At 50.7% G+C, this 26,011-nt stretch overlaps 2 protein-coding genes across 5 annotated transcripts in view; one reads left to right on the top strand and one right to left on the bottom strand.

The window, feature by feature from the left end:
- The window catches only part of LIG1 (DNA ligase 1), a 39,867-nt gene extending 38,312 nt beyond the window's left edge, over positions 1 to 1,555 (bottom strand). Inside the window, exon 1 of the mRNA XM_059903694.1 lies at positions 1,223 to 1,555. The gene's annotated coding sequence lies outside the window, so the exon portion shown is untranslated. The remainder of the gene's footprint in view (positions 1 to 1,222) is intronic.
- ZSWIM9 (zinc finger SWIM-type containing 9) lies at positions 1,398 to 26,011 on the top strand. Of its 4 annotated transcripts, none has more exons than XM_059903692.1 (4): positions 1,398 to 1,689; positions 2,715 to 2,990; positions 11,624 to 11,936; positions 23,526 to 26,011. In XM_059903692.1, exons 1-4 carry the CDS (start codon positions 1,508 to 1,510, stop codon positions 25,713 to 25,715), a joined length of 2,961 nt encoding a protein of 986 aa, XP_059759675.1. In that variant the 5' UTR covers positions 1,398 to 1,507; the 3' UTR covers positions 25,716 to 26,011. The 4 variants fall into 4 exon arrangements, with proteins under 4 accessions (XP_059759675.1, XP_059759672.1, XP_059759674.1 ...); XM_059903689.1 differs by having other exon boundaries at positions 1,572 to 1,689; positions 2,598 to 2,990; XM_059903691.1 differs by having other exon boundaries at positions 1,636 to 1,693.

Here is a 26,011-nt window from a genome sequence, read left to right as displayed (position 1 = left end):
CTGCCTTGTCCAGGGCCACACAGCTGGTCAATGACGGATACTATAAAACGAAGGGTGCCAGTTCTGAGAACCGCCAGGGATTCACGTTTAAAATATCCCCGCCGCACTCCCAGACCTACTGAATCAGAATCCTGGGAACGGAGGGGGAAAGTCTGCAGGCCTACCGAGCTCCCAGGGAATCCTAAGATAAGATGAAATTAAGGAGGTCTTACTTAACACGTCCTTCCTGCCTTTTCCTCGTGCCTTCTTCTCAGGCTGCCTAATAAGTCAGAAATTCAAACGGGCTGAAAAGGGGATGGTGGCCAAGGAGTGATGTCCTTAATCCCATTTTCTGCTGGCTCCCCTCACTGATTCCCCTCAGCTTTCAGACGCCAGCTCTCCTTTCCAAACGCCCCCTCTTCCTCCCAAGTACCCTCCCCCTTACCCTTGAAGCTTCCTCCTCACTTAAGGGCCTCAAGATCCTTCTCTCTTCCCTCCCCAAGCTCTTCTGGCCCTCCCTCCACCATCTCGGGTAACAATTAGCCCAGACCTTTCAGCTAACCTCCTCTGTGGCCCCACGCCCTCCCAGGCCTTGGCCTCCTCCTCGCCGTCCAGCCGCCCCTTCACTGCTCTTCCCTTGGCCCCGCCCCCTCATCAGGCACACACAAGGCCAGACCTCCCCCCCCTCCAGAAGGTTCGAGACCTTTCATAAGGCCTTTGCCTAGGCCTAGCTCTTACCACTGACTTTCCTCTGGCCCCACCTCCATCTACCTGGGCTCACTCCTTAAAGCTGACCCCTCGCCTTCAACCTTTCCCCCAGCCGCGTCCACTGTTAAACTTTTCCCTAGCCCCACCCCCTTCCAGGTGGGCCCACCTCCCCCGGCCCGTCCAACTTCCGGATGGCCCCGCCCACCGACAGCCTTTCCCCTCCCCTCATCCCTATATAACCGCGCCCCTTCCAGGTAGTCCCGCCCCTCCAGGCCTCTCTTCAGACCCTGTCCCGTACAAGGGTTTCGGCCCTCGTCTACCTTCTACCCGGCCCTGAACCTCCAGCGGAAGCCGCCCCGCCCCCTCCAGCGGGCTGCTGCCCGCGCTCTCCCCTCCGCAGCGCGCTTCCCGTCGCCTCAGCGTCCCCTACGTCCGCTCTCTGTAGCCGATCGACCAGGCGAAGGCATGAGCCCCGAGTTTACGACACGCGCGCCGTTCCCCAACCCTGAAGACCCTCACGGCCGGCTCCACTTGCCTCGCGCCGAGCCCGCGCGCCGCTGTCCTGAGCGTCACACCCGGAACCGCTCGGCGCTACACTGCAGTCTCAAATTCGCGCCACGGACTTCGCGCGCAGACTTCGGCGGGCGGGGGCGGGGCCGAGCCGAGGGGCGGGGCCGGGGCGAGTCCGCGCCGCCGCCGCGCGGAGGACGCTGGGAGTTGTAGTCTCCCGGACGCGAGACTGCCAGGAAAGGGGGTGAAGTGGGGCGAGCCCTCCCGCAGAGCACGCTGGGAAACAGCCCCGAGCCTTCTGTTGCTCTGGATGAGTGGGTGTAGCTGGGGGGTCTGCGGAGCGACCGGCGGGAAAAGGGAGATTCGGTGGAAGCCGCTGCGCGACGCACGGCGGGAAGAGAGGCGGGAGGCCGCGCGGGGCATCCCGGGAGCAAGGGCCGGGCCGGGCCTCGGCGCGGGGCATTGTGGGATGTGGACGCCGCTCCGGGGCGGGTAGGTGAGTGGGGAGGGGCGGGAAGGGTGCACATCTGGGGGAGGGGAGAGGCACAGCTGGGTGGGACAGCCGGGATGGGAGGTGCCAAGGCAGGCGGGGCTGGGAGGGGTTGCGGAGGCTGGAGCCGGTTGGGAGGGGCTTAATGAGGAGGGAGGCGCAGCTGGACGTGGGGGAGCATCAGTGTTGATGAAGCCCATCTAAGGACGACGGGCCATGTCTAGGACGAGGACGCATATCTGGGGGAGGATGATAGCTGAAGATGGGAGGAGGGGGCCACAGCTGGGCTGGGCGGTGCATCTGGGCAGGTGGGGACCACAGATGAATATTGGTGACACTTCTGAGAATTGGCCACAAGTGAATGGGGCACACACCTGTACGCGAAGGGGCCATACTAGATGTGGGGAGTAAGTCTGGATATGGGAGCATCTCTGGGAAGCAGAGGTACAGCTGGATGTGGCAACCCGTATAGGGGTCACATGTTGGAGAGGGGCAACAGCTGCCCAGTATCTGAGACACATCCGGAGATGGAGCATCTTTAGAGGCGGGCACAGCTGGATGTGGGTTATAGCCCCTGTGTACGCTCATGGAAGGGGGAGTTCCAGATGAATGGAGGCACTAGAGGTTACCGCCAAATGTAGGAGGCACATCTGGAAGGGGAGGAGGTCCTACCTGGAAGCCGGGAACACATTGGAGGAGGTGTCCACAATTGAGTTTAAGAATCATATATTGGGAGAGGGACCCCAACTGTGCCTAGGGATCACATTTATGGAGGAGGCGACCAGAGCTGGAGAGTTAGAGATCAGGATGATGGTTCCAGCTGTCCCAGGAATAAAGCAGGGGGGTGGAAGGAGGCCAAAGATGGGCTAGAGGTTCATGTATAGAGATTAACGGGTGTATCCCGCCCCAGGCCCCACCTGGATAGAGGCATCAGCACCGAAGAGGCAGGCCGAGAATGGAGGAAGCAGGACGCCTTGGGAGGGGATGGATCTGATATCCACGTGTCCTCCCCACCCCTCCCACCCAGGCGCCCCAGGATGGAGCCCCCACCCGGCACGGCAACGGGGCAGGAGGAGCAGGAGCTGCGGGAGAGGGCCTTCTTCTCGTGGGCCGAGTTCAGCCGCTTCTTCGACGCGTGGTGCCAGCAGCGGCTGGCGCTCTTCTTCGTCAAGAGCTCCATGCACCTGGCGCGCTGCCGCTGGGCCAGCGCGCCGCCGCTCTACACTCTCATCGACGTGCTCAAGTACAGCTACGTGCGGCTGGTGTGCAAGGACGTGCGCGCGCCCAGCCGGCCCGCCGTGGGGTGCGTGAGCTGAGCCTCCTGTCCTGCTGGGGGCTAGGGGGGAAGGGCGGTCCGGGGGAGGGGGAGGCAGTGAGCCCTTACTCCAGAGACTGGGAGGGGAGAGATGCCAACTAAAACCGCTAAATACACCTTGAAGAGAAGCCGAGAGGGTCAAGGAGGGAAGCTTCCTGAGACGGAGACAGAGCCAGTTTGCTGGAGGGACCGAGGCACATACAGAGGGTGGGCTCCACTTAGAGATTTAACAGAGACCCGTGGAGAGGCAGGGAGCGAGATAGACACACCCAAGAGACATTAAAAAAGAAAATTCCAGAAACATGGAGACATGGCGCCAGAGACACCAGCCAGCCAGAAAAACAGGTGAGAGCCAGATTTGGGACACCTACAAAGAGATCAGAGGCTGAGCTGCAGAGAAAGCCACAGGACAAAAATAGAAAAAAAAAAAATCCATCCATTCAGTAAATACAGGGCCAGGTCCCATGCTGGGAACTAGGGATATTTCACTTGGGGGAGTGGGGAGTTTAGCAAGACAGACAAATTCCCTGCCCTTCTGGAACTTTCATACCGGACAGAAGACTGACATGATATGAACAAGCTCACAAATAGTTCCCTCCAACTGTAATGCTACAAAGGGCTTGAGGAATCCAAGAGGGCTAGGAAACATACCCAAGTGGCCAGGGGTGTTTTAATTGACCCCAATTTTAAACCCTAAACATTCCGCATACAATGTTGGGTTTCCAGCTTCCCTTCAAGCTCGGGAAGAGGCTGAGACCTTGTTCTCATGTGCAGATGGCCACCCCAATTAGACGGGGCACTGGCGCTCAGGTTTGCCCCAGACGCCGCTGCTCTCTGCCACCTCATCCTTTGCTACATCCTTGTTTTGCCTGTCTGGCCCCTGTCTGTGTGTGAGTTGGAGACCCTTGGGTGGGAGCCATGGACAGAGGGGTGCACTTAAGAACACAGGCTCTGCCTGCTGGCTGCTCGAGACCGGCTCCACCACTTCCTGGGTGGGTCTCTTTGGGCAACGGACTTCACATCTCCAAGCCTCAGTTTTCTCATCTCCGAAAGGGGGTTAGCGCAGTACCTGCCTCGTGGTGCTGTTAAGAGATTACAGTGAGCAGGAAGGCATTTACCCAGTGCCTGGAACACGGGACGGCTGGTTACAGGAGGGCTGTTACAGGAGTCAAGAGCACAGACCTGGGAGCCAGCAGCCTGGGTGCCCACCATGGCTCCACTGCTGCCCAGCCTATGACACTGAGCTCGTGACATCCCCTTTCTGGGCCTCAGCTGCCACCCTGGGAAAAGGCGAGAAGTAATAGTATTGATCGTGTAGGTTTTGTGAAGATTAAATGAGCGCATACATGCCCGTCATTCAGAAGAGAGCCCAGGTGAGCACTCGGTACCAGTGATTCTCACTCACAGTTAATTAAACATTTATTGTGAGAATTATGGTTCTCAGTAGCTTACTCACTGCTTATTCTGGAAACAGACTTGGAGATCCGGAAGCAGAACAGGATCAAACACCCATCATCACCCAGATACCTAGAACACGAGAGCTTGCCGGAAGCTTAGGCCCAGTCTGGAATCTCTCCTTGTTAACAGAACCCAATGCAAAGCAACAGACACTTACTGAACCCCTACTGTGTGCATGCTCTTCGAGGGGCGTGTGGAACCCAGAGAGCAGGTCTCTGCCCTTGAGCAGGTCAAGATCTAATGTAGGAGACAAAGACACCCCCCCCCAAAAAAATGGCCCAAAGTAGTGAGAAAGATGTTGAAGAGGGAGATGGAGGAGGATAAAAGAGGAATGGTCTGCTCTACTGAGAGCTTCCAGGGTGGATCTAGAAGGCTTCCTGGAAGAGGTGACCAGTAAGTGGAGCCTTGAAGGATTTTCTTTGTTTATGTATTTGTGTATGTACAGTATTTGACTTAAACACATGGCACATATTACATGCAGGCACTGTCCCTCTACAAATATCAGAGGGGAACCAGGGGGCAGAAGGGATGGGAGGGAGTGACAGGCCAGCAAGGAGGCAAGGACAGTGCCTTGGGCTTGGGCCTGGTGGCTGGGTCGACAGTGGGATGGTCCCTGGATGGGGAGCCTGGGAGTGGAGGTGGTTGTGAGCTGGTGGCTGGTGGCGTGGAGCCCATCACTTCTGAGCCCCTCCGTCCCTCTAGCTGCTCAGGCAGGGCCTGACCAGTGTCACAGCCCAGGGACCGAGGACAGAGTCTGGAGAAATAGTATATTAGGAAAGGCAGGAGATGTGGCTGGAACGGTGTCAGGCCCAGACCTGCGGGGCTGAGTCCAAGGGCTGGGACTTTATCCTAGGGCACTGGGGACCCCTGGGAGGGCTGTGAGCAGGGTCAGCTCTGGGGGTAGGAAGACCCTCTGGGGTCTCATGGGGGATGGACTGGAGGAGAGAAACCAGAGGCCAGGGAGGTAGCCGGGGCTATGGTCCAGGGAACAAACAGAAGGGCCATCTTTCCGGCCACTCCTTCCGCCTTTCCTGGAGGTTGCGCAGTGACCTCGAAATCACCGTCCCTGCCCCTTCCCCCCTCCAGCTCCAGCGCTCTCCCACTCTTCCCCAGCCTCTCACGGCACTTCCCTTGCTAGAACAGGATTGCCAACCTTTCCCAACACACACCAGCCTTTGGAAACACAAAGATCTTGAGAACCTGAAAGATCCAGAAGAAATGGACAAGTGGAGTGCAAAACAAAGCAATGGTACTTTTTAAATCGTTTTGGCTGCACCGTGTGGCTTGCGGAATCTTCCCGGACCAGAGATTGAACCCAGGCCGCGGCAGTGAAAGCCCGGAATCCTCACCACTAGGCCACCAGGGAAGTCCTAGCAATGGTACTTTTAGAAGAAAAAAAGATGTTTGAACATAGCAGCGACTTTTTTAACTGTTTACCAGGCGCCAGCCCCTTTTCTAGCCATATACATAATTTAATCCTCTTATTGAATCCTCTCAACAACCCTGCAAGGTCAGCATTATTATTAGCCCCAATTTCCAGAAAACTGAGGCACAGAGAGGTTAAAGGACTTTCCCAAGATAACACAGCTGCTAAGAAGGAAAACCAGGATTTGGACCCACACAGTTTGACCACAAAACCCATGTTTTTAATTACCATTCTATCTCCCTCTCCCTCTCGCCCTCCCTCTCCTCTCTCTTTATTTCAATCATGAATCGTTAATATGAGAGTTGAATGTGCCGACACCCTAAGGACATTTTGGTCCTTGGTACCATGTGTTTGTTCATTCATCCAAGAGCGTCGTTTTGAGCACCTACTATGTGCAGGGTGTGTATGTTTTAGATGCTGGGATTTCAGGGGGAGTGCTCCACATTCAGTGGGGAGCATTCATTGCAGATGGGCATCAATCAAATCATCACCCCAATATGTGATGGAATCTGCCTGGGGATGGTCAGGGAAGGCTTCCTGGAGGAGTGACGTGGGCTCTGAGTTGTGAAGGATGAGTAGGAATTAACTAGATGAAGGGAAGGAAGAAGGATGTTTTGTGAAGAGGGAAAGAACATACAGTAAGTTGGTTGCAATGGAAATGTGAAAAAAGTGGATGATTTGGAGAGTTTAAAAGGCAGGACTTGTGATGGGTGGTTTTGGTGGGACGAGTGATGAGTGGTGTGCCTGGGTACCTGGGTTTCAGAAAGGGGGATACAGTCATTCACTCATCATTTGTTTACTGAACTGAGCACCTCCCAGGGGCCAGGAGCTGTTCTAGGTGCTGAGGATACAGCAGTAAACAAAACAGACTAAAATTCCTGCCCATGTGGAGTTTACAGTTACAGGGAGTGGTGGTATTATTCCCCCAGATAGATGGAGAGAAATGGCCTGTTGAGGCTGCCGTAGACCATTGTGTGGCATACTGGGAACCCGCAGAGGGGACATGCCATTCTCTGGTAAGATGCACGGCTTCCCAGGAGAGGTAACCTCCCCTGAGTGGGGGTTTGTTCTAGGGGCTGAAACACCCAGGCCCAAAGAGGTCAAACCAGAGAGTTTCCCAAAAGCCCGTGAATTTTTCTAGACAAATGTACTGGGTAGAACCCCATGAACTTGCCATTTTGGTAGATCAGAAATGGCTGTGTGTTGGAAATTTGTTTGAGTTGCATCTGATACCATCATGGTGGCTCCACATTTGTATTTTATTTAGAATGATTTTACACTTTCGATTTTTCTGAATTTGCATTATTTTTGTTACTTTAAGCTAGGCAAAAAGTCTCAAATGCTCATGTAGATCTTTAAAATCTGTCCGGCTCCAGGGTTTTACTTCGTGCATAGAGGAGAGAAGGGGTGTGTCAAGGATCCCCTTCTGATTTAACAAAGACAATTCCTAAGTATTTAGACTGGAGGTTCTCAGGGTGGATCCTAAGCAGGGTCCCCCTCCTCAGGGACTGTTTAGAAAGAAGGTAGGAGCATTTTGGGGGCGGGGTGTGCTACTGGCATTTACCCCCTGAGAGCCAGGCTTCTTAACTATATGCCAGGCCCCAGATGGTCTATGTTACAAGGGTTGGCAAACTAGGAGCCCTTGGGCCAAATGCAACCTGCAGCTCATCTTTGTAAATGAAGATTTATTGACACACAGCCACACCCATTCGTTTACATATCACCCATGGCTGTGTCTGCAGTATAGCAACAGGACATATCTACCGTCTGGCCCTTGGCAGAACAAGTTGGCTGACCCCTGCTCTATAAACATGAAATCTACCAAAAATGCTGATCTCACCTCCCCTTGGAGAAACATGGACCCGCTTTCAGACAGCAGATGTCAATTTAAATATTATCAGGGAAATATACTCTGATTTTCTTTTCCCCTATTCTCTTTTTTTTGTTTTGTTTTGTTTTTTAAATATTTATTTATTTATTTGGCTGCATTGGGTCTTGGTTGCAGGTCTTAGTTGTGGCACGCAGGATTTTTAGTTGCAGTGCGCGGGCTTCTCTCTGTTTGTGGCGCGTGGGCTCAGTAGTTGCGGCGCTCTTTCATTTTCTACCATACTGGATGTCACTCCCTAAATTGATGTTAGGTGATGGGCCATGCCCTTCAGTTTGAAAACCGCTGTCCGGGACACACTCTTGCTCACACACAAAGAGATGTATAAGAGAGTGTTCGCTCAAGTGTTGTTTGTAGGAAGGGAGAACTGGAGATGACATAACAGTTGGCAGAGTTGCAGAGTGGAATATTAGGCAGCAAGTAATGAAACATAAAAGTCGTGAAGCGCTGAGGAATGAAAAAGCAAGCTACAAAAGGATATATTGAGTGGGATGCTTATATTTGTTTCCTGTTGCTGCTGTAACAAATAACTACAAATGTAGCAGCTTAAAATAATACAAATGCGTGACCTAACACCTCTGAAGGTCAGAAGTCCAACACGGGTCTCACTGGGCTAAATCAAGGTGTCTGCAGGACTGCATTTCTTCTAGAAGCTTGAGGGGAGAATCCGTTTTGCTGCCTTTTCCAGCTTCTAGAGGCCACCCACTTTCCTTGGTTTGCAGCCTCTTCCTCCACTTTTTTTTTTTTAATTAATTAATTTATTTATTTATTTATGGCTGTGTTGGGTCTTTGTTTCTGTGCGAGGGCTTTCTCTAGTTGTGGCAAGTGGGGGCCACTCTTCATCACGGTGCGCGGGCCTCTCACTGTCGTGGCCTCTCTTGTTGCGTAGCACAGGCTCCAGACGCGCAGGCTCAGTAATTGTGGCTCACGGGCTTAGTTGCTCTGCGGCATGTGGGATCTTCCCAGACCAGGGCTCGAACCCGTGTCCCCTGCACTGGCAGGCAGATTCTCAACCACTGCGCCACCAGAGAAGCCCTCTTCCTCCACTTTTAAAGCCAAGAGCGTAGCATCTTTCAATCCTTCTCTGACTCTGATGTTTCTGCTTCCCTCTTCCCCTTATAAGGACCCTTGTGATTACCTTGGGCCCAGTATCTTCTCCTCATCTCAAGATCTGAATTTAATCATGTCTGCAAAGTCCATTTGCCATGTACAGTAACATTGCCCAGCTCCTGCGACTAGGATGTGAATATCCTTGGGGGGGCTGTCATTCCGCCCGACATCATGCTGGAAAACAAGAATTTCCCAAGTAAACTTCTACTTATTTATTTTTTAATATTTATTTATTTATTTGGCTGCGCCGGGTCTTAGTTGCGGCATGCGGGATCTAGTTCCCTGACCAGGGGTCAAACCCAGGCCCCCTGCTTTAGGAGCACGGAATCTTAACCACTGAACCACCTGGGAAGTCCCCCAAGTATACTTTTAAAAAAAGTGTAACACATTCAGAAAAGTGCACACATCCTGCATGTACAACTTGATGAATTTTCCCCAAGTAAAATGCACATGTAACCAGCACCCAGTACAAGAGGCAGAATACATCCGATGCCAAAAACCCCCCTCCACCATGCCCCCCATAACCACTCAGGGTAACCACTGTCCAATCTTTGGCCAGCAGAGGTTAGCTTTGCCTGTTGTTGAACTTTCTATAAACTACAACCATGTGGTGGGTTTTCTTTTCTGTCAGTCTTCTTTCATCCAGCAGGTTTGTGAGATCATCCATGTTTGGGGGAAGAGTAATGGTTTGCTGATTCTTATTGTTGATTAGTATGTTATTTTTAGGAATATATCACAACTTGTTTTCCTATTCTATTCTGTGTTTGGGTTGTTTCAAGTATTTGGCTAATATGAATGGTGCCATTATGAACATTCTAGTACACATCTTTCGGTGCTCATCTGCAGGCATTTATCTTGAGTGGAAATGCTATTCACAGAGGTGGCACATGCTCAACTTCAGTAGATACTGCCACTCAGTTTTTCAAAAGTGACTGTACCATTTCACACTCCCATCAACGACATCTGAGAGTTCCAGTTGCTCCACGTCCTCACCAACAGTTGATGTTATCAATCTCTTTTATCTGCTGGTGTAAAGTGGCCTCTCCCTAGGGTTTTTTTTTTTAATGAAATATACTTGATTTATAATGTTGTGTTAGTTTCAGGTGTGCAGCAAAATGATTCAGTTACATATATATATATATATATATATATATATATATATATATATATTCTTTTTCAGATTCTTTTCCATTATAGGTTATCACAAGATATTGAGTATAGTTCCCTGAGCTACACAGTAGGTCCTTGTTGGTTATCTATTTTATGTATAGTAGCATGTATATTTTAATCCCAAACTCCTAATTTATCCCTCTCCCCCCTTTTGCCTTTGGTAACCATAAGTTTGTTTTTTATGTCTGTGAGTCTATTTCTGTTTCATGAATAAGTTCATTTGTATCATTTTTTTAGATTCCACATATAAGCAATATCATATGATATTTGTCTTTCTCTGTCTGACTTACTTCACTTAGTATGGTCATCTCTAGGTCCATCCGTGTTGCTGCAAATGGCATTATTTCATTCTTTTTTATGGCTGAGTAATAGTCCATTGTGTATATATACCACCCTAGGGTTTTGATATGTGTTCCCTTGATGCCTAATGAGTTTGAGCCCCTTTTCATGTGTACAAAGTTTTAAAACCTGGTAACATACCTTCCACTGTTTTTTTTTTTAAACGTGTGTTTTAAAAAAATTATTTATTTATTTATTTTGGGGTGCATTAGGTCTTCGTTGCTGCGCACAGGCTTTCTCTAGTTGTAGTGAGCGGGAGCTACGCTTCGTTGCGGTGCGCGGGCTTCTCATTGAGGTGGCTTCTCTTGTTGCGGAGCACGGGCTCTAGGTGCGCAGGCTTCAGTAGTTGTGGTTTGCGGGCTCTAGAGCGCAGGCTCGGTAGTTGTGGTACACGGGCTTAGTTGCTCCGTGGCATGTGTTTATAGATACATTAAAACATATGTGGGAATGCTCAATACCTAATTTGGGTAGTGGCTACCTCTGGGGTCAGAAGGAGGGAGGGGACTTTGTTGGGACAGGGTTCACAGAAGACCTCAGCTTGCAATGTTGTTATCACTAAATCAAAAGCAGTTACAGGAGTATATGAAATGTTTTATTTCTTAAAGTTGATTGAGGTAAGTATAATAAACTATGCATTCACTTTTAATAGAGCTGGGGGTGGTGGGTGCAGAATTCTAGCAAACGTACAGCGCTCCCCCATGTTCCAGACAATGTTTTTCAGTGCTTTCCAGGTATAAATTCTTTTAATCCTCACAACAACCCTATGAGAAAGGTATGATGTTTATTGCTCCCTTTTAAGAGGAAACTGAGGCCCAGAGACCTGAAGGGACCTGCCCAAGGTCACAGAGCTGGCATATTCTTAAGGCCCTCTACTCTTCTCTACGCTTGAAACAACTTTTTAAAAATTTTTATTGAAATATAATTGATTTACAATGTTGTGTTAGTTTCAGGTGTGCAGTAAAGTGATTCAGTTATATATGTATTCTTTTTTTTGGATTCTTTTCCATGATAGGTTATTACAAGATATTGAGTATAGTTCCTTGTTGGTTATCTATTTTATATATGGTACTGTGTATATTTTAATCCCAAACTCCTAATGAGTCCCTTCCCCTCCTTGAAACAATTCTTAATGTTACAAAATCATAATAAGAATAAAGGAGAGAGGAGAGAGAAGGCAGAAGAGGGCAGGCGGCAGGGTGATGTGACTGGCGGCGGTGGTCGTTCCTCCCGCAGGTCCCCCCAGCCCGGCTGCCCGGCCTTCATCATCGTCAAGCTGAGCCCGCTGCGGGACCGCCTCGTGGTGACAGAGTGCCAGCTGACCCACTCACACCCGGCCTGCCCGCTCGAGTTCGCCTACTACTTCCGCCCGGGCCACCTGCTGGCCAACGCCTGCCTTCCCGTGCGCACCACCAACAAGATCTCCAAGCAGTTCGTGGCCCCGGCCGACGTGCACCGCCTGCTCTCCTACTGCAAGGGCCGCGACCACGGCGTCCTGGACGCCCTGCACGTGCTCGAGGGGCTCTTCCGCACCGACCCCGAGGCCAAGGTGGGGTCTCGGGAGAGGCGGGGCGGGGGGCGGGGCGCGGCGGGGGAGAGCCACGCCCAAGACTCGCGGGCCGTTCATTCATTCATCCATCCGCCCACTCATCCATTCACGCCTTTCATTCATTCCTTCTCGTATTCATTCAAGATTTATCGAGGCATGGGGTGGTGGTCGGGGGCGGCCGCCCGCAAGATATGGCCCCGTCCCTACCCTCAGAGAACTCATCCCGTAAGGCAGCGCCCTCCACTAGAACTTTCTGCGGTGATGCGAATGCCTTGTGATTCCGCGCTGTCCAGTATGGTAGTCCCGAAGCCACATGTGGTTATTGGGCGCTTGCCCTGCGGCCAGTAGGACTGAGGAACAGAATTTTTAAATGGTATTTCATTTTCACGAATTGAAATGTAAATAGCCACTTGCAGCGATTGGCTACTACAACCTTGCAGTTGTCGGGGGAGAAACCAATCATAGACAGATGCATCCAAATATGATATCAGGTCATTAGGGTTGGGGCTAGGAGGAAGAGGATCCAGAGTGATGGAAAGTGCTATTTAAAAAAAAAAATTTTTTTTTTAACTGAAACGACACACATAGAACATGCACAAATGATAAGTATAGAGTTTGGTGAGTGTTCACAAAGTTAAAAACACCCCTGTGCCCACCACCCAGATCACGTCTTAGTAGGGAGGGTGCTACATGACATAATACGATGGATTGGGGAGGAGAATGGTAAAGAAGAAGAGGGCGAGGGCGTGGACAATTGTAAGGGTGCTATTTTAATGTGAGTGGTCAGGGAAGGCCTCAGTGAGGACATGATGGTGAAGCAAAGGAGACAGACTGGAGGGAAGGGATCCCCCATTCTGTCTTCAGAAGGAAGTGAGTTCCAGGCAGAAAGAACAGCCAGTGCGAAGGCTCAGAGGCTGGAGCGAGATTCATGTGCTGGAGGAACGGTGAGAATAATGCTCCTCCATGAGGAATCTTTCTGCTGCTTTGATCCAACTTCAGGGCCAGGGTGGACTTGGAGGGAAGGGAAGAAGGAAGGAAGGAAGGAAGGAAGGAAGGAAGGAAAGAAGGAAGGAGGGGAGGGAGGGAGGGAGGAAGGAAGGGAAGGAAAGAAAGAAAATTGGTTTCTCCTTCAGGCTGTGCTTTTCTCTCATGCATGGAAGAGGTCCCAACTCAGGGTAGAGATGAGGTGTGAACCCACTCTCCAGAACCAAGTCCAGAGCACTCCCCCATCTCCATCTCATGCCCAGTAACCAGCCCTCTTTCAAGCCACCAACAGAAACCCAGCCCTCTATCCACACATAGTATTGATAATAATTTAGGAAACGTTCATCAGGCACTTACTATGTGCTGGGCACTACCCTAAGTGCTTTATAAATTGTAATCCATTTAAATCCCACTAGCACACTATGAGAAAGGAATCCACCATTCTCATCTTCACTTTACAAATAAGGAAACTGAGGCACAGAGAGGGCAAGTAACTGGCCCAAGGTCACACAGCTACTTAACCACAGAGCTGGACTTCAGACCCACACAGTCTGGATCCAAGGCCATGCTCTTCACCACTCTGCTATTCCCCAGTTTGGAAATGAGGTTCGGGCCCCTCCCGGTCAGTTCTAGCTCTACCCTGGAAACACCCTATGTAGGGTCGCCCCTGCAAGAAGCAGCATATTCACAATGGAAAGCCTTCAATGTCAAGGGATCATCCTTTTAACGCCCAGTTTGGACGCTGTCATGAAATCTAGCCTAAACCAAGTTTAGCTCCTGGATCTGTGATTTGCCCCACCTTAATTTTTTTTAATTGCATTATAGTTGATTTACAATATTGTGTTAGTTTCAGGTGTACAGCAAAGTGATTCAGTTATACATATAAACATATCTATTCTTTTTCAGATTCTTTTCCTTTATAGGTTATTACAAAATGTTGAGTATAGTTCCCCGTGCTATACAGTAGGTCCTTGTTGGTTATCTATTTTATATATAGTAGTGTGTATATGTTAATCCCAACCTCCTAATTTATCCCTCCCCCTGCCTTTCCCCTTTGGTAACCATAAGTTTGTTTTCTATGTCGGTGGGTCTATTTCTGTTTTGTATATAAGTTCATTTGCATCATTTTTTTTAAGATTCCACATATAAGTATCATATGGTATTTGTCTTTCTCTGTCTGGCTTACTTCACTTTGTATGATAATCTCTTGGTCCATCCATGTTGCTGCAAATGGCATTATTTCATTCTTTTTTTTGGCTGAGTAGCATTCCATTGCATATACATACCACATCTTCTTCATCCATTCCTCTGTCGATGGACATTTAGGTTGCTTCCACATCTTGGCTATTGTGAATAGTGCTGCTATGAACATCGGGGTGCATGTATCTTTTTAAATTAGAGTTTTCTTAGGATATATGCCCAGGAGTGGGATTGCAGAGTCATATGTTGGCCCACCTTAATATTTTTAAAAGAAATGAAGACGTTCTAGAAAACCAAGAGACAGACCAAGTGAAAGGGTTATTCCTTTTTTAAAAAATTTAAATTGGCTTTTTGGGTATGTAAGACATTCACCTGGTCCTAAATTCAAAAGGTACAAAAGGGTATGTAGTGAAAAGTACCCTTGTCACCTCCTGCCCCTCAGGTCCCCTCCTCAGAGGCCGCTGGAGTATCAGTGGCTTATCCATCTTTTATATATCTTTCTGTTCTATGGCCCAGTGCTGTCCAGTGAAACTTTCTGTGATGCTGGAAATGATGTGTGTCTGCGCTGTCCAGTAGGGTAGCTCGTGTGGCTATTGAGTACTTGAAATATGGCCAGTATGACTGAGGAACTGAATTCTTAATTTTTTTTTTTTTTTTTTTTTTTTTGGCTGCAATGGACGGCATGTAGGATCTTAGTTCCCCAACCAGGGATTGAACCCACGCCCCCTGCAGTGGAAGCACAGAGTCCTAACCACTGGGCCGCCAGGGAAGTCCCCTGAATTATTAATTTAACTTAATTAATGGAAATTTCGACAGTCCCATGTGGCTAGTGGCTTCTGGATGGAACGGCACAGCTGTATACACAGATACATTTGCATGTCTTTATTTTTAACCTTATTTCCCCTTGTCCCCTCCCCCAGCAAGGTAGCACGTTATACCCACTTTTCTGCATCTTGCTTTGTATACTGGGGCGTGCCAGATGTTAGCATCTTTTGTTCTTCCTCTGGGGCCGGTCAAATCCCCCTGAGAAAACTCCAACCACTTGGCTGGCTGGCAGGTAAAGGCCAGGCTGCCAGCTTCTGGGAGCCATGTTGGGGAAGAGGGCTGGGGAGCTGGCCCTCCGCCAGCAAGATGCACCGAACTACCACTCCCCGCTGCCCCGCCAGCAGATGGGCCCGATGTCCCCGTGGCCAGCAACCCTCTCTGTTTTACCGCCTCCACAGAATAAATCTCCAGCCACTTGGGGGTGAGAAAAAGCATGAGCTTAACAGGTCTAACTGCTTCTAAAACAGCCCTCATACCCTTTGTTTTAACCTCCCCACAAAGCCGGAGTTTGCCAGTTTCTTTTGAGGGCTCTGCTATTGGTCCCAACTGATGGGGTTTTTTGGGGGGGTTGCTTTTGTTTTTTTTTCTTGTTGGGGGGAGCGGCGGTCAGCTTGTCCATCTGCTTTCCAACTTCTGAAGTTTGGGTCCTGTTGTCTCCTTTCCTAATGCCTCTATAACTTAAAAAAAAAAAATCCCTTTTCTCTAGAGGTACTTGAAGGTCAGGAAGGAGTGAAATTAGCAGGATGTGTTCAGTCTGTCACCTTTACACGGAAGTTTCGCCTGGCTTTTTTCACTTATAAGATATAGCAAAAGAGTTCTGGATATTATTCTCTCTGCTTCCAGCAGTTTCCTGAAGGAGCGATTATATTTGAGAAGCTGAATGCCGGGGACCCCCTGCGTTGAGGTCGTTCACTTGGTCTTGGGAGGGGGTCAGACAAGAAGAGTGTACCCCAAAGCCACAACCGCCGTTTGTGGGCAAGACTGAGTAGCCGCTTCAACCAAGGAGGTGTTAAGACCTTTTATAATCTGCCCTGAGGCCGTGATGATGGGCTGAGGTATCTAAACCCATCTCCTTTGTGGCAGGCTTCAGAGTAACCAGCAAGCAAGCTGGCTTTCTGGGTGAAGATGGATCTTGCACAGAAACGTTGCAGCCCTCTCTCACGTGTACGCTTTGCCTTCTGAGAAAGGTGAAAGTTGTTCTGAGTGTGCTACTTTTTTTTTTTTTTTTTTTTTTTTTTTTTTTTTTGAGTGTGCTACTTTTAAGAATACTAACTGGTCCGCTGGTACAATCTCAACAGAGGACTCTTTGTCAATATCTGTCAAAACGATCAAGTCACTCACCCTTTGACCACTCCCTCTCCCACTGCTGGGAATTTATCCTGCAGATGTAGTTGCACAGATGCCGAATGATTTCCAAGCAAGGTTAATCATTGGGGTTCGTGGAAGTAAAAGATTGGAAACAACCAAACCCCACCCATGGGTAATGGTTACATAACTGGAATACTATGTAGCTTTAAACAAGAGTGAGAACAATTCTAGGAACTGATCTGAACAGATTTCTCAGTTACAAAAAAAAAAAAAAAAAAGCAAGGAGCAAAACAATGTACATGGTATGTTGTATGTATAAAATGGAGCAAATAAGAATATAAAGGTGGCTTGCTTGTATTCACATAAAGAAAATCTGGAAGAACAGCAAGAGATGTGGATGGACATAAGAATAGCGAATGGCAACAGAGTGGTTAGAAAATAGAAGTAGGAAGAGGACCCAGTGCTGGATAGCGTTATATTATTTGACTTTGGGACCTTGTGCATTTTGGCACATTTGAATAATTCATTTTAAAAGAGAAGGTAAAAAATAGACAATAGTCCCAATGTGCCACACTGATCTGTTTCTCTCTAGAAAAGAAAAATTCGGGATGAGCGATGAGTGTCCTAAGACGTGACAGTCAGGATGGCCTGGGTTTTGCCTTAGTAACAACCAGCCCTGGAATCTCAGTGGCTTACCTCACTGAACTTTATTTCTTGCTCATTGGCCAAAGCAAGTCACGTGACCGTGGCGAACTGCAGGGGGGCAGAGAGATGCAGTCCTGCCAAGTGCCCTGGACAGGAGAAACCCACCATTACTTGGCACAGGGAAAAAGACAACCACAGGCTTATAGAGCTGTTTCACTGAGGGTCTCCCAGAGCCCTATCTGAATCTGGGGCTTGTGTTTCCCCTGCTCTGTAGTTACCCTGGCCTCTCGTGGCTCAGTCTCAGCCTTTCTGCCTCTTCCTGGCTCCCCAAGGGAATCTTCTCTGTGTCCAATAGCCTATTTTTATATCAGACCAGCCACTTTGGGGGTGATACAGTAACAGCTAAAACTTGATTTTATTTGTACAGATATACACTAAAAACTTTATATACATTCTAGCTGTGCCATTTCCTGGCTGGGGAACATCCAGTAAGTTGTGAACAAGTTATGTAACTTCTCCAGACCTTGGTTTGTTCATCTATAGAATGGGGATAATAATAGACACTACCTCATAGTTGTTAGGGTTGTTATGTGAGGGTGTGTGTGTGTGTGTGTGTGTGTGTGTAAGGAACAGTGCCCGGAAAGTAGGAAGCTCTATATGGTTTAGCTATTTAGCTATTATTTTTATTCCCTCATTTTTTGCGGGGGAGCAGTCTAGAGAATAGTATTATTCTGTTCACATGAAAAAGGAGGCTGTGTGCCTGAATATAGGAAGAGGTGTGGGTAGGGAGTGTTGCGTGGCATGGTTTCTGATGTCCACGTTTGTGGAATCTGGTCTATGGTTAATGCATCCCTGTGCCACCGATTTGTGTGTCTAAGACGGTACCCACGATCATTCCCATCCTCCAGTCTGCTCCTCCCTGGGCTGCTCCATCCCCACTTGTGCCCCGCCATCCACTCTGTGCCTCAACCCTGTGTGTCAGGCCCGTGCGATCACTTTTGTGAAGAGTCTGGTGGTCAGTTGCACAGGCCCTGGGCCCAAACTGCCTGGATTCAAATCCCAGCTCTGCCGTTTACTACCCGTGTGACCCCAGGCAAGCAACTGAACCTCTCTGTGCCTCAGTTTCCCCATCTGAAAAATGGGGATAGTAATAACAGGACCTGTTGTGCAGGATTGTTGTGGAGGTTGAAAGAGTTAATGCCTTGGAACTGGGGGGTTAGTTCTCCCCAGCACTTTACACACGTGAAATCTCCTGTTCCTATTTATTCATCTTTGGTTTGCAGGCTCTCTCTTCCCGCTCAGAGGTGTCTTATTGGCCCTCCTCAGTGCTTGAGCAGCACTTGGCATGTCTGATTTGCTCAGTAAATATTTGGTAGAGAAATTCATTCATTTATGTATCCCCCTCCCACCTTCATCACACGTCACCACAGCCCTCCAGTGTCACCCACACATCTCCGTCCACACCTTGTTTTTTCCCCCCACCACCATCCTGTATGACCTGGACTTGAATCCCAGCCCTGCTGCTTGTTAGCACCATGATCTGGAACAAGTCACTTCCCTGGTGTAGTCAGGGACCCTAAGACCACCCTCAGGTTCAACGGGGACTCACAGAACTCAGCAAAGCCATTATACTCACGGTTACAGTTTATTACAGTGAAAGGATACAGAGTACAATCAGCAAAGGGGCGCATGGGGTGGAGTCCAGGAGAGACCAGTGGTCTCTCCCAGTGGAGGTATAAGGACAGTGCTTATTCCTCTCGGCAACAATGTGTGACAACACGCACGGAGTATTGCCCACCAGGGAAGCTCACCCGAGCCTCGAGTCCAGGGTTTTTTTGGGGGTTTGGTCATGTAGATATGACTGCCTGGGTGGCTGACCTCAGTCTCCAGCCCCACTGGAGGTCAAGCCCGAGGCCCCCACTATAAACCAGTTGTTAACAAGAGACTATTTAGAGTGGCCCAAGCCCCCCAAGTGAACAAAGACACTCTATCGGGCAGGACATTCCAAGGACTTAGAGGCTGTCTCCTAGGAGTCAGGAAAGAGCCAGACCTTTCTTTGGAAGATGTGGGGTTTGGACAACCCAGACCTGCTGAGTTAATCCTTTACTGCAAACCTGGAATCTCTCAGCCTCAGTTTCCCTATCTGCAATATAAGGAAAATAATGGTCCCCTCTCAGCAATCATCCTCGCTCAATCAGAGGACCCCACACTGGGAATTCCCTGGCGGTCCAGTGGTTAAGACTCGGCGCTTTCACTGCCCCGTGGGCCTGGGTTTGATGCCTGGTGGGGGAACTAAGATCCCACAAGCAACCACACACCAACCTCTGCCCCATTAGCCTTTCTCTTTAGCATGTCCTCCACACTCAGATGATGATAATAATAATAATAACAGCTATCACTCAGTACACACTGACCTCGTGCCAGGCACTGATCTCCAAGCTTCATGCAGATTAACCCATTTAATCCTCACAGCAACTTTATAAGGCCAATGCAGTCACACTCCCCACCTTTGCGGATGGGAACAGCTCAGGCACAGAGAAGTTCAGACACTTTCCCTAAGTCACACAGCTGATGCATAAATCCACGCAGTTAGTAAGAGGAAGAACCTGGATTTGGATCCCTACGGTTTGGCTCCAGGGTCCAGGAACCCTTAACTATCCAGTCATTGGGCCTCTCGGCTGAAAGCAACACTAGTTGTGTTATTGTTCATGGAGACTTGGCCAGTCCAACAGGGCAGGGCTTGGACCTGCCTCATTCAGTCTCTTCTCTCTCCTCAAGGCTAACACGGTGTCAAGCACACAGTAGGTGCTTAGTAAATGCCGTTTAATGAACAAACGGCTGTGCAAGAAAAGCTTATGTGCCCTCTAGAAAGAAAACTCAAGATCAGAAATCTAAGTTTTCTCTTTAAGAATGAAAGTCAGCTTCTAATTAGGCAAGTGCTGGCCAGCTCCAGAAAAGTCTCAAGGCAAATAAGTTTTGCTGTTTTAACTTTTCTCTTATTCCTTTTCCCAAGGAGAAAAAGGTAAGAACTTACCTAATACTATAGAAACATGTAAGGTTTTTTTTTTTTAACCCATTATGCCTATTAAAATTTTCTTTTTTTTTAAATTGAAGTGTAGTTGATTTACAATGTTGTGTTAATTTCTGCTGTACAGCACAGTGATTCTGTTATACATACATATACATTCTTTTTTATATTCTTTTCCATTATGGTTTATCACAGGATGTTGAACATAATTTCCTATGCTGTACAGTAGGACCTTGTTGTTTATCCTTTTTTTTTTTTTGGAGATGTAATTGACCTATAGCATTCTATTAGCTTCAGGTGTACAACATAATGATTTGATATTTGTATATATTGTGAAATGATCACCCCAGTAAGTCTAGTTAACATCTGATGACTTTTATCTTTACGTTAGTTTCTAGACCAGCACCGTCGAATAGAACTTTCTGTGGTGATGGAAATGTCCTCTATCTGCACTGCCCCATAGAGTAGACACTAGCCTCACGTGGCTATTGAGCAGTGAAATATGACCAGTGTGACTGAGCGAGTGAATTTTTATATCTTTTTAAATCTTAATTTAAATGTAAATGGCTACTGTATTGGACAGAACTGTCCTAGATGGAAACATCTGCTAAGATAAATTAAATGATAAAGTAATAGTAGGTGTAAAAATTAATGATGGTTGAAAAAAAATGATAGTGGTATTGTAACCAATTCAATGGTAAGCTGACTAGGCTTTTCCATAAAATTTATTGAATGCCTCTTCTATTTAAGATGCTGAATGTATAATTTTAGGGTGAGGAAAGCAATTTTCTTGCTCTTTTTGGACTCCACTAGACTTTTTTTTTTTTTTAAATAGAATTGTTTTGTTGTTGTTGTTGGCTTTTTGGGTTTTGTTTTTTGTTTTTGTTTTTTTTTTTGGTCTTGAAAGTGGAGAACTGTGCATTGCATTTTAACGGGTTTCATAGGACGAGGTCAGATTATGGCAGAATGGTTTGTGGAGAGATCTGTGTTTAAACTGTATTCCAATCCTGGTTCTGCAGCTGTAGGCCAGCTCTGCAGGGCCTGGCTGAAACAGTCTAGCCGTCTGCCTGGTATAGGGGACCCTAGCTCATCGCTGCTAATCTCCCTACCCCATTAAGTGGCTTTTGTGCAAAAATAATGAGGCCAGAGCGGCTGAGGCCAAGGCAGACGAGAGGGACAGAGATGAGGTCCCAGGGCCTGATCGCCCAGTGCACAGCTGTGGCCTGAACTCTGGATTTGACTTGAAGGGTGATGGGAAATTCTGGGAAAGGTTTTTAAGGAGGGGAGGGGTTGATCTGGTCAGAGTCTTGGAAATGCCCCCCAGCAGCCGTGTGGGGGACAGGGAGAGACAGGGAGCCCAGGCAGAAGTGGCTACAGTAATCCAGGTGACAGGTGGTGATGGCTCTGACCAGTGGCCATGGGGGTGGGGAGAAGGGGTCAGATTCTGAAGGTCGCTGCTAGGATTTGGGGATGGATTGCATGCAGCGGAGCCAAGAATCAGCCCTGAGTGCTGGGGCCTGAGCTATAAAGTGGATGGTGGAGCCATTGCGGAAGAGGCAGCCGACCAAGGAGGGGCAGGTTGGTGGGGAGTGAGAATCAAGGGTGCCTTTGGGCCATCAGTCTCAAGGGACACGTGAGCTGTCTAAGGGTCCATGTTGCTGCAGAGACAGGTAAGTAGGTGGGTCTGGAGCCTGGAGATACAGAACTGGGAGTTATCAGCTTAGAGATGCTAAAGGCCATGTAACTGGATGAGATCACCTTGGCTGAGCCTAGAGACACGAGAGAGGAGAGGAGAGGGCCTGGACGAGCCCTGCAGCACAGCAACATTTAGAGGGAGCAGAGGAGGAGGGGCAAGCAAAGGAGACTGCAGAGGAGATGGCTGGGAGGAAGGAGGAAAGCCAGGAGTTTTTCAGGGTGACAGAAGCCAAAAGAGACCTACGTTCCAGAAAGGGGACAGGGTCACTGTACTGAATGCTGCTGAGAACTCAAGTAAGATGGTAACGATAGCTGGGATTTGATACATGCCAGGCACCATTCCAAGCTTTGGACACGGATAATCTCTATTTAGCCTCACCACAAGCGTCAAATAGACATATATTCCCATTTTGCATAAAAGGAAACTGAAGCTAAAATGCCAGAGGAGGGAATTCCCTAGCGGTCCAGTGGCTAGGACTCCATGCTTCAACTGCCAGGGGCCCGGGTTTGATCCCTGGTTGGGGAACTAAGATCCCACAAGCCAGCTCAGCACAGCCAAAAAAAAAATGCCAGGGGAAGTGACTTGCCGGAGGTCTCACAGCTAGGAAGAGACAAAACCAGGATTCAGAACTAGGATTCAAAGCCAGGATTCCCTGAACTTCCACTCCAGAGACATGGCCAGTGGATACCACCGCACATTCACACATTCATTCACTCACTCATTCGGGATGTATTGAGCTGTGGCTCAGGCCAGGAGCCATTCAAAGCATCAAGGGATGCAAAAGTTAAATGAAGCAATATCCTTGTGGGGCTTACATCTTAGGGAGGGCAAACAGGCAATAAGCAAAGCAGCAAATAACGATGTAACGTGCTTCAGGGTGGTAAGTGCCATGGCCAGAAGCATCCAGAGAGAGTTGTGGTGTCCGCTTAGATGGGATGGTCAGAGAAGACCTTTACGAGCACGTGGTCTTTAAGCAGGGGTGATAATTATGGTAATAAGGAACACTTCAAGAGCACTTACTATTTGTTGGGTGAGTATTGTTGAATAATAGTAATATTATTTGTGCCAGGCAGTGTTCTAAATGCTTTAATTCATTTCATCCGTCCAATCACACCCTCATCATCATCATTTTGCAAATGAGATAGAGGTCAGGGAAGTTGCGGGAAGCCACACAGCCAGGAAATGGGGCCTCCAGGGTCTCAGCCCAGGCCTCCATGCATGAAAGAATGACTCTTCAGTTCCCAGAAGGGGAAATTGGGAAACGAAGAGGTTAAGCAGGAAGCTGAGGCACAGAGAGCTCAAGTCCCGTAGTTAAAAGCGTTGGTGAGGCCGGAACTCAAACCCAAGCAATCTGGTTCCACAGTCTGTGCGCTTTACTTCTAGACCTGTGGCTCTCAAACTTGAGCGTGCGTGGGAATCCCCGGGAGGGCTTGTCAAAGCAGATTGCCGGGCCCCTCCCCGGGAATTTCTGACTCAGCAGGGCTGCGGTGGGCCTGAGAATATGTGCGTTTCTGTCAAGGTCCCAGCAGGCGATGCTGACGCAGCTGCTGCTGACGCAGCTGCTGCAGAACCTATACTTGGAGAACCACCTGCCCTAGAGTGCCTCTGACCGCAGGAAGGAAGGAATACCCAGTTCCTAGTAGGGGGAACTGAGGCTCAGAGAGGCTGTCTAGTGGGCAAAACCACACAGCTCTTAGATGGTGGTGCCGGCATCGGAAACCCAGGCAATCCGGAATCCGCGTTTTTAATCATTCCCCGGCACTGCCTCCTGCTGGTCAAAAATGCACGCACGTATGAAAGAATGAATGAACGGAGTCCCGTTTCCCCAGGGGGGGAAATCGTGGGCGGGGCGACCCCGGGCACCTCCTGACCTCTTTCCCCGCCTCTCCGCCCCCGCCCGCAGGTGAAGCTGGTGTTCGTGGAGGACCAGGCGGTGGTGGAGACCGTGTTCTTCCTGACGTCGCGCACCCGGGCGATGCTGCGGCGCTTCCCGCGCATGCTCCTGGTGGACCGGCTGCCGGGACTGCAGGGCGCGCTGGATCTGCTGGCGGTGCTGTGCGTGGACGGCGCGGGCCGCGCGCGCCAGGCCGCCTGCTGCGTGGCGCGGCCCGGCACTCCGAGCCTGCTGCGCTTCGCGCTGGCCTCGCTGCTGCAGAGCGCGCCCGACGTCAAGGGCCGTGTGCGCTGTCTCACGGCCGGGCCCGAGGTGGCGGCACAGCTGCCCGCCGTGCGCCAGCTGCTGCCGGGCGCGCGCGTGCAGATCTGCCGGGCGCAGGGCCTGGAGACGCTCTTCAGCAAGGCGCAGGAGCTGGGCGGCGCCGGCCGCGAGGACCCGGGCCTGTGGCCGCGCCTGTGTCGCCTGGCGGGCGCGTTGTCGCCCGCCGCCTACGCCGAGGCGCTGGCCGAGCTGCGCGCCCACGGCCCGGCCGCCTTCGTCGATTACTTCGAGCGCAACTGGGCGCCGCGCCGGGACATGTGGGTGCGTTTCCGCGCCTTCGAGGCGGCCCGCGACCTGGACGCGTGCGCCCTGGTGCGCGGCCACCGCCGGCGCCTGCTGCGCCGCCTGAGCCCCTCGCGCAGCGTGGCGCAGTGCCTGCGCGACCTGGTGGCCATGCAGTGGGCCGACGCGGCTGGGGAGGCGGCGCCGGATGTCTCCGACGATGGGGGCCCTTGGCTGGAGGGTGAGCTGGGGAGGGGAGCCCAGGTGGAGAACGAGAGGGTGAAGGGCCTGGAAACCGGAAACTGGGGCGGGGCGCGGAAGGAAGGAAGTTTTCGGAGAGAAGCCCAGTTAGAGAAGGAGTGGGCCAGAGGGCTGGAGACCAGAGACCGGGAAGGGGCTCAGGTAGAAAGTGAGAAGGGGAGAGGGTTGCAAATCCGAGACTGGAGAGGGGTCCACTTGGAGAACCAGAAGGTGAGAGGGCTAGAGGGGAGTGTCTGGAGAGGGTCCCAGTTGGAGAACGAGCACTTGAGAGGGCCCGCGATCAGAGACTGGAGGGGGGGCCCGTTGGAGGGTGAGAAAGACTGGGGACTGGAAGATTATATCTGGAGGGGCGCCCAGGTGGAGGGCCAGAGGTTGAGGGGATTGGAAGAGTATACCTGGAGGCTGGCCCAGCTGGAGGATGGAAGGATTAGGCTGCTGGAGACCCCAGATGGGAGGGGGACCCTGTTTGATTATGAGAGGGCCTGCAGTCTTGACGGGAGCTCCTGGAGGGGGGCCCTGTTGCACGATGAGAGGGTAAGTGGGCTGAAAACCAGAGACTGGAAGGGGCCGCATTTGGAAGCAGAGAAGGAAAGGGGGCTGGAGGTCAGAAACTGGAGGAGGGTCCATGTGGAGAAGCCCCTGGAATTGGTCCCCGAGAACGGAGACCTAAGGGGGCCCCAGTGGGGAGATGGGAGGCAGAGAGGGCCAGAGGCTAGAGAAGAGCGAGCAGTGAGGTTGGGTGTCAAAAGAAGAAGGGACCTGGAGGATGTAGTTCTGGTCCAGCTGGGGGACACGAGGGTGACAGGCCTGGAGAATGGAGATGGAGGGGGAGCCCAGGCTGGGGGCCCCAAGAGCAGAGGAGGGCAGGGGATGGAGTGTGGGGACACAGCAGGGGGCCGTCTAGGGCTGGGGAATGGAGGCACGTGCAGCACTCCCGTGGGGACTGTGTTGGAGGGTGACCCAGAGTGGGCAGTGACAAGGAGGACGTACCTGGCGGCCGGAGAGAGCACGCAGGAAGGAAGTGGAGGAGAAGGCCCAAGGGCATCAAAGAGGCCTTGCTGCCCCTCGGAGGAGGAGGAGGTAGACTGGGAACCCCTGGCCAAGTTCCGAGCGGCCTGCGGGCCAGAGCTGGCAGAGCTGGTGGCCGAGGAGCTGGCCTTCGCCCGGCAGCACGGGACCCGCGGGTTCCATTGGACAGGAGCTGGCTTTGCCCTGAAGGACGGCACCTCGGACTTCTTCCTGGACGGGGCCCTGACACGCTGCAGCTGCTCCATCCACGCCGCCCGGCGTCTGCCCTGCCGCCACCTCTTCGCCGCGCGCCTGCTCACGGGGGCAGCCTTATTCCACGTGGACCTGCTCAGGGATTGCTGGGGGAGAGCCCCCGAGCCCTGAGCCTGCGCGCCCCTGCCCGCCACCCTCCACGGTGGGCGCGGGAGGGCATTCTTCGATCCCAAAGATAACGGGGCTGAGGCCAAGGAGGCCACCCCAGTCCCCCCGGCCACCTCCTGGGGCATCCAGCGACTTCATCTGGGCAGTTTGCCTCTCTGGGTCCGAGGGGAAGCAGACGGTGTGGTCTCGGAGGTCCTGGAGCCGCAGCTGTGGCAGATGGTGGTGGCCAGGGTGGATTCTGAGGGCTTCCCTCCAGAGAGGAAATGTGTGGTGAGAGGGTGTAGACAGGGTCAGGTTCG

Source organism: Balaenoptera ricei, chromosome 19 (assembly GCF_028023285.1).
Source record: "Balaenoptera ricei isolate mBalRic1 chromosome 19, mBalRic1.hap2, whole genome shotgun sequence".
NCBI lineage: Eukaryota > Metazoa > Chordata > Mammalia > Artiodactyla > Balaenopteridae > Balaenoptera > Balaenoptera ricei.
The sequence above is the reverse complement of the archived record's forward strand: the minus strand, read 5'-3'. Positions and strand labels throughout refer to the sequence as shown.